This window comes from Carassius auratus, chromosome 43 (genome assembly GCF_003368295.1).
Source record: "Carassius auratus strain Wakin chromosome 43, ASM336829v1, whole genome shotgun sequence".
Taxonomy (NCBI): Eukaryota; Metazoa; Chordata; class Actinopteri; order Cypriniformes; family Cyprinidae; genus Carassius; species Carassius auratus.
Genome location: NC_039285.1, coordinates 19,861,212 through 19,869,592, shown reverse-complemented (window position 1 = coordinate 19,869,592; position 8,381 = coordinate 19,861,212). Strand labels below are relative to the sequence as shown.

The 8,381-nt window shown below is 32.9% G+C and overlaps 1 protein-coding gene across 1 annotated transcript; it reads right to left on the bottom strand.

The window, feature by feature from the left end:
• Positions 1–1,502: 1,502 nt before the first annotated feature.
• On the bottom strand, positions 1,503–5,111 carry LOC113061853 (uncharacterized). Its single transcript, XM_026231326.1, has 10 exons — positions 5,015–5,111; positions 4,911–4,943; positions 4,519–4,818; positions 3,964–4,278; positions 3,059–3,160; positions 2,927–2,951; positions 2,789–2,838; positions 2,014–2,065; positions 1,761–1,795; positions 1,503–1,599 (listed from the first exon to the last, which is right to left on the bottom strand). Exons 1-10 carry the CDS (start codon positions 5,037–5,039, stop codon positions 1,562–1,564), a joined length of 975 nt encoding a protein of 324 aa, XP_026087111.1. The 5' UTR covers positions 5,040–5,111; the 3' UTR covers positions 1,503–1,561.
• Positions 5,112–8,381: the final 3,270 nt, after the last annotated feature.

Here is an 8,381-nt window from a genome sequence, read left to right as displayed (position 1 = left end):
CAGCAATGCATATTACTAATCAAAAAATAAGTTTTGATATATTTACGGTAGGAAATTTGCTAAATATCTTAATGGAACATGATCTTTGCTTAATACAATAATGAATTTTGGCATAAAAGAAAACTCAATCATTTTGACCCATGCAGTGTATTTTTGGCTATTGCTAAAAATATACCCCAGCAATTTAAGACCAGGGTAGATAGAGCTACTTCTTTCCTCCAAAACAAGATGTATATACTTATTGCAATGCAGACCTGCCAAAATGTATGCATTTTGCATACCGGCTACGCATTTTACCCTCAAAGTACGCTGGTACGATTTGTCAATCTAAACTACGCAAAAATCTAGTGATGCCCCTGTCCACATGCAGTAATCAAAACAATCAACAGAAAAAGATGAAGAGTTCAACCACTCATAGCCGGGGGGTTTTTTTTCTTGCCATTTAAATAAATTCTGTGTTTTATTTCATCCAAAAAATACAGCGCTATAATATTTTCTTATATTGCCAAGCCCTATACAGAAGTGTACTGAAATTTAATTAAAGTTTTTTTTTTTTTTGTATAACATAAAGTAAATAGCAAAAATGTACTAAATAGTCACAGTAAACAGTAATAAATTGCTAAAAGTAAAACTGTAAACTGTTTACCCCCACTCTAACATAAGGTAACACCCATAAGGTCCTAACCCCCTCACCCGCCCGCCTGACGGTACTCAAAAAGAAATTCCAAGGTTGGCAGGTCTGTCAATGGACTTCACAGAAGAAAACATGAATTACTCTACTTTCACAGCCAAATATAACTAAAAACACTACATGGAGCTAAAATATCTACTGATTCTGAAAAACAAATCTATACCATCACAGGTCCCCATGCTTTAACCAAAAAAAGGCCCAATTATTAAACAAAGTGTATCATCAGTGTTATTTATAAGTTACTTAGTATTTTATTATTTTAACTTATTCATACTAAATGACATAAAATTGACTTTAATTGATTCTTTATGTAATGTTAACAGTTAGTACATTTCAAAGTCCAATCGACCTTTAAAATATCGTCGATAAAGGTCGATTTTGTAAAGTGCATAAAAAACATGGAAATATGATCTGTAACTAGTGAAATATCTTTCAATTCCAAGCATTTTATTGTGAGATATTCTTCAATACATTTGTGAAAGCACTAACACACTGCAGATAATATATATATATATATATATATATATATATATATATATAATAAAACCAACATTAGTTTGTATTCTATAATGTGATGTTACATTAACAATATGTATATTGCATTTTGGTATGAATGCTGGGAGTTAATGTCCAGTCTTGAAAGATAATTTACACTACTATTTACATGAAAAAAGTGACTAAAGGGATAGTCAACAATCAGTCAGTAGGTCCGTGTCATTAAAAAAAAATCAACAATAGTGACAATAAACAGATTACAAACAGATTAAACCAGAAACTTAAAAAGACAGGCTAAAAAAGAACACAAAAAGCAACCGTTGTAAAATAGCAAAAGCAAAGGTAACACCACGAAGTTGCAACAGCATAATTTAATCATACTGTAATGCTTCCCACGTCATTATAATCTTCATCTGTAAAAATAAAAGACATTTGTGTTATGTAGACAAGGCTATTCACTGTAACTGCACAGCACAAAATGACTAAATTTCTGTGTATACATTACTGTTTTTTACAATACTTGCTTCAATAATTACACCGCATTAACTCATTCATTCATTCAGTGCAGACCTACCACTTTCAGAGGAATCAGCAAACTCTGAGGCACTCCTGAGTCATTATGGACATTGATTTACAGCATTTGTGTTGAAAAAGTAAATAAATAAGAAAAAAAGAGAGAGAAACTAATCAATCATTCGTATGAAAGTTGAAATTGCAACAGACAAAACAAAAGACGTGAAATCAGTCAGAAGTATGAAAAATAAGAGATGAAAACAACACAAAGATAAAACAGCACAAAACATATTTATACATAAATTATGGCTTACCAGACAACATGTTGTGTGTCACCAGTATCAGATGTGTGAGGATTGTGAACTTCTGGAAGATAGATTTGTTAATGTAAGATATAAAATTACAGAAGAAGTGAGTCGAGAAACTAGAGTTTTAAGGGGTTTTAGTCCATTTCTTTAACTTTGAGGTTATCTGTATTTTAGAATTGAAGTATACTCCTAAATGCTTACAAGTGAACATTTAGCAGATAAAAATATAAAAAATGTGTATATTTGTAGCAGCTATATATATATATATATATATAATTTTTTTTTTTTTTTCTGTGGTTCTAATTTTAATTTTGTGCTCCAAAGATAGAGGTTTGGAATGACATAAGGTTAAGCAAATGATGACAGAATTGTCATTTTTGGGTGAACTATCCCTTTAAAATAAAATTTTAAAAAGTGCCACCGCCACTTACATTTATGTACAGAAATATCTAAAACTTTTAAGAATGAGTGGACCAGCAAAATATCGAATTTGTATGAACTCATTCGATCTGCCTATATATGCCCTATCGATGAATCTTCATGCTTAATTTTATTTTTTTCTAAAAAACCATACAGATTCATATGATATTGCCACATCATAGTCAGATTTTCTCATGAGATCAGGCTAACTTTGCAAAGTAAGAAAGTTAATAAACAAGTTAATAGAGTTAATAGAAATCCATGAGCTCAGTTGTTATGTACTGTATAGTGACAGCATACCCAAACCTTCTGTTTCCATAAGAAATAATCCAACAAGAAATAATATCCATTAAATGAATACCTTCGTAGTAAATTTCTGTTCCTCTGAGCTCTGTCTCGTTATTCGAGGATCTGTTGATTTAGGAATGCATTAAAAATTTTCTAAATCTAATATCTGATATATTTACATTTCTAATTTACTTTAACTTTTCAAACTGACCTTTCAACGTTGATTCTAAGGCATCCTATCAGAAAAAAAAAAAAAAAAAAAAAAAAAAACAGTTTTAGGATTTAAACAGAACAAATCAACAAAATGATGTGTAAGTGTTTGTAGATCTAGAGAAAGTTGTACCTCGTTTTCGGATCAGTGCCCAAATTCCCAGAAACAGACTGAAGAGCAAAACTATGATAGAGCACGTTGTGACAATTATAACTTTGTTAATGCTGCTATTCACTGTCAAAGAAAAATACACAAAAATGTCTTATTTTGACAGTTTACTTAGTACTGTAGTTACTATAATGCATTATTTATAGTGAATGTATATACTTGTATATGGTATTTTCAGGTAATATAATATGAATAAAATAAAAGGCTATACCCGAGTTAAAGATAACACTTTCATGACTGTTTTACAATTAAGAACACTTAAAAAGCACTCTAATAATGTTGTATGAATTGTTCGATTTTAAAGTACATTTTAAATTATTGTTTTAAAAATCTTTAGTCATGCTTTGATGCACTTACTTTTTATGTGTTTAATATTATACTAATGCACATGTTAACTGGTTAAAGGAAAATTAACTTTAATTTGTGTTGTTAACTGTTACATTTAAATTTAATATTTTTTAAATGCACTAAATTACAACTTCTTAATTACAAATGTGTAATTGCAAATATATGTAAATAAATGACATGCACGTTTCAAGTGTACAGAAGGCAAAACACTTTAACCATATTTTAGACAACATTATAAAATTGCACATCGCTTAAGTCTTAATTAAGTGGGTTAAAAACAACTCTAAATTTCAGCTAATATAATAGCTGCATTTAATATAAACTATAAACGCATCTTCATGTAATTGCAATTAACATTGTTAAGTGCCTGAAAACATTACATTCAGTTTGCACTCAAGTATATTCTTTTAAAGTACATTATTTCTATAATAATTACTTTTTTTTTACAACTTCCACTGAACTGATTAAATTACAATACTAAATTGTTTTGTTTTGTTTTGTTTGTCCTCTTCCATTCTTACCAGTAATCTCAAGATTGACTGTAATATTTTGATGAAGTCTCATTCCATGGTAAGGGAGTATGTTTAACAATATAACACAACTGTATGTCCCAGCATCTTCAATCCTGACATCTCTGAGGGTGAATGTTGTCATCATCTTCTCTGTGTCCCAAATATTAACTTCAACAGGCGTTCCATTTTTGATGAGATAAGCCAAAATCATGTTCTTGGACTGGTTTTTGTTTAAAGGTTTGGACGTCGAACAGTTAAACTCAGCATCACTTCCCACTGGCACCTCAGGCTTGAGCAAATGTATCTGTGCATAAATAAAAGATTCTGTGGCGAGAAAGAGAACACTTAGGGTTAAATGAAAAAGAATATTCCAGGAGAAATCAGCCCCCCCCCCCCCCCCCCCCCCCCCCTTCAGGAGAAAACTATTAAATATTAAACATTTCGCTCTCATTAAAGGCAGTTCTGAGTGTATTGTGGTTGCACAATTAAGTAATTCCATATTTCATCTGTGCCCAGGAATCAAACATATTCACAAATGCAAGCAAAAAGAGCTGTGTATCTTACCGATCACATTTATGAAGATGTAATTTTGACCATATCCTGACACTTTGGTTATTTCCAACTGCTCTTCTGAAAACACACAGCTGTAGTTGCCTGAAGCGTTCATTTCTATTCTCTCTATTTTAAAGGTGGTGTCTTGTCGAGTTGTCCCTTTTTTCATAAGAATGGCTTTACCATTTTTACACAGATATGAATAAACTGCCTTTACTGTAAAGCCAAATGTGCTGCAAGTAACCTCCAGTCTTCCACCTTCTGGAACTTCTGTATTTTCACTGAAAATCTTAGCTTGATGAATCGTTTGACCTGAGAAGGTAAGAAGTTTGGGACATTTTCATCCTGATAAATGCAACAGTACATTTACTGAGTTGTTTATTAAGTGTATTATTGGAACATACCTTGACATTTAAGGAATAGATTCACTGTGATATCTAAAAACAATAATCAACATTTTTTTAATTTATTGATCATTAATGATAGATTTTGTAATTTCAGTACTTACATGCAAAGAGAAGCACACCAACCATGGCTGCTTAGATATTATTCTCTTTCTCTGCACAAAATAATTGAGTTTCTCATAGCTTGTGACCTATATGCTATTACAGGGTCCCTGCACTGAACAGAATAAGGCAGTGCTTTCAGTAAGGTACAGCAATAGTCATGTGATCTGTAGATATAGAGTTGTTGCAGAGTGAAACGGAGACTAGAAAATTAAAACAAGGTATACAGTTTGTCAGCGTGTGGCATTTTTCACATACAATACACAAACCACTATGTCAGTGACTCTCCAACCACATAAATTAATAATGTGCTATAGTAGTTCAGATGATAACAAAAAAAATTAGTTTTCCAGTAACATGCAGTATACTTTCCAGTGATTAGAAGGATGTTGCAAAATTAAACGTTTTAATGTCACATTTGTATTGCGAATGTGCCGCTGAGTGAGCTGAAGCAAAAAATAAATGAAATAATTCTATCTATGCTACTCACAAAATGTGCTTAGAGCCTAACATGTGAAGGTATATGGTAACAGCACAACTAAGAGTTCAAAAGCAATAAATACATGTTTCTGCAGTAATGGTGACAACAACTGCAATGGCAAAAAATATTAGTAGGTTAGTACAGAGGGTACTCATCCTGAATATACATATATATATATATATATATATATATATATATATATATATATATATATATATATATATATATATATATATATATATATATATATTCAGGATGAGTACCCTCTGTATGTAGCTTTGAAAAATCGTAATGAACAGGTTAATTCGGATGGTTCTTGTAAATGCTCCTTCTTGTTACAAGTATGGTAGAACCATCACTTCTACCTCAAAAGACTGCTTTTTAAGTTAGCTTCCTGATGTATCCGAATTCCTTAGTATATCAAAAACCTCAGAAAAACCTGATGATGTAACAGAAACTATGGACTCTCTCTTTTCTAGCATTTTAAATACAGTTGTCTGACACTATGGTATAATGAGCATACTCGCACCCTAAAGAGAGTGGCCTGAAAAAATTATCCTACAGAAAAGCATTAAAAACTGCTAGATCCGATTACTTTTCTTCTCTTTTAGAAGAAAACAAACATAACCCCAGATATTTATTAAAGGTCCCCTTCTTTGTGGTTCCATGTTTTAAACTTTAGTTAGTGTGTAATGTTGTTGTTAGAGTATAAATAATATCTGTAAAATTCTAAAGTTCAAAGTTCAATGCCAAGCGAGATATTTGATTTAACAGAATTCGGCTACAAAAAATGACCCGTTTGAACTACAGCCCTCTAGTTCCTGCAGTAATGACGTCACTAAAACAGTTTTTTGACTAACCTCGGCTCACATGAATTCACAAAAAGGGGGGCGTGGCCTTGTTGCGCTCCGATGGAGAAGAAGGAAGAGCTGTGTTTGTCGCCATGTCGTTGAAACGCTGTTATTCTCATCTCTGAGTCTAATCATTTTTGTTTGGGCTTCCCAGGGACGCTGTACTTGGAGATTAATGGTTACAATTTCTGTTTAACTCGGTTCCGGAAAATTATAATCCACATGTAAAACTATGTGCAGCAAATTTTGCTGAGGACAGCTTGCTGAGGACAACTTTCTCAATCTCAATCAGTTTAATGCCGGATTCGCACAAAGATTATTCTTGAAAGATGAAGCAGTTCCCTCTTTGTCTGGAGAAGGTGTTGTTTATGGACCACAACCGGTAAGTGTATTTTATTATTTAAGTTGGTGCGCAGCGTGCTGTAAGCTGCTGTCGAATCACAACACAGGAACGGCTGGCCCAATCAGAACTCCTTACGTATTTCTGAAGGAGGGACTTTATAGAACAAGGAAGACATCAGCCCGTTTTTATGACAGTGAAAACAGCGGAATACAGAGAGGTGAATTGTGTGAAAAATACTGTGTTTTTTTACACGCGAAACATGAACACATGGTATATTGCACACTGTAAACACAATCAAAGCTTCAAAAAAAGTTGTAAAACGGCATCTTTAAATACAATGGCTAAATTAACAAAAAATAAAGCCTCAACAAGTGTTGACATTTCCCAACATCACAGCAGTAATGACTTTATGAACTACTTTACTTCTAAAAACGATACTATTAGAGATAAGATTGTAACCATTCAGCCGTCAGCTACAGTATCGCATCAGACAGTGCACTATAGACACCCTAAAGAACAGTTCCACTCATTCTCTACTATAGGAGAGGAAGAATTGTATAGACTTGTTAAATCATCGAAACCAGCAACATGTATGTTAGATCCTATAACATCTAAGCTCCTAAAAGAGGTGCTTCCAGAAGTCATAGATCCTCTTCTGATCATTGTAATATAAGATACTAGAAAAGGTAGTATCCCCACAATTATATTCCTTCTTAGAGAAAAATGGTATATGTGAGGGTTTCCAGTCAGGATTTAGAACGTATCATAATACTGATATTGCTCTCCTTAGAGTTACAAATGACCTGCTCTGATCATCTGATCATGGTTGTATCTCTCTATTAGTTCTATTGGATCTTAGTGCTGCATTTGACACAATTTACCAAAACATTCTTTTGCATAGACTTGAACACTTTTTTTTGGCATTAATGGAAGTGCATTAGCATGGTTTAAATCGTACTTATATGACCACCATCAATTCGTAGCAGTGAATGAAGAGGTATCATATCGATCACAACTGCAGTATGGAGTACCTCAAGGATCAGTACTAGGGCTGCTACTCTGTACACTTTATATGTTACTCTTGGGAGATATTATCAGGCTATCACTGTAAAGTTGATGATACGAAGCTCTATATTTCTTTGCGGCCCGGTAAAACACTCCAATTTGAAAAACTAATGGAATGATTAGTTGATATAAAATACTGGATGACGAGTAATTTCTTACTGCTAAATTCTGAAAAAAACAGAGGTGTTAATTATAGGTCCTAAAAACTCTGCATAACCTAGAACACTGTCTAAGACTTGATGGCTGCTCTCTCAATTCTTAGTCATTGGTTAGAAACATATGTGTGCTATTTGATAGCAATCTTTCCTTAGAAAGCCACATTTCTAGCATTTGTAAAACTGCATTTTTCCATCTCAAAAATATATCTAAATTATGGCCTATGCTCTCAATGTCAAATACAGAAATGTTAATCGATGCATTTATGACCTCAAGGTGAGATTATTGTAATGCTTTATTGGGTGATTGTTCTGCACACTTAAGTGTATTAAACTACAGTTAGCCCAAAATGCAGCAGCAAGAGTTCTTACAAGAACCAGGAAGCATGACCATATTAGTCCGGTCTTGTCAAAACTGTACTGGCTCCCTATCAAACATCGTATAGATTTAAAAATATTGCTTATTACTTATAA

Excerpts from the sequence above, each read along its gene's own strand:
- LOC113061853 (XM_026231326.1), bottom strand. The coding sequence starts at position 5,039 with ATGGTTGGTGTGCTTCTCTTTGCAT. Across the intron at positions 2,952-3,058 it reads GGCACTGATCCGAAAACGAG|GATGCCTTAGAATCAACGTT; the intron begins GTACAACTTTCT and ends TTTTTCTGATAG. Across the intron at positions 2,066-2,788 it reads AACAGAAATTTACTACGAAG|AAGTTCACAATCCTCACACA; the intron begins GTATTCATTTAA and ends TCTATCTTCCAG.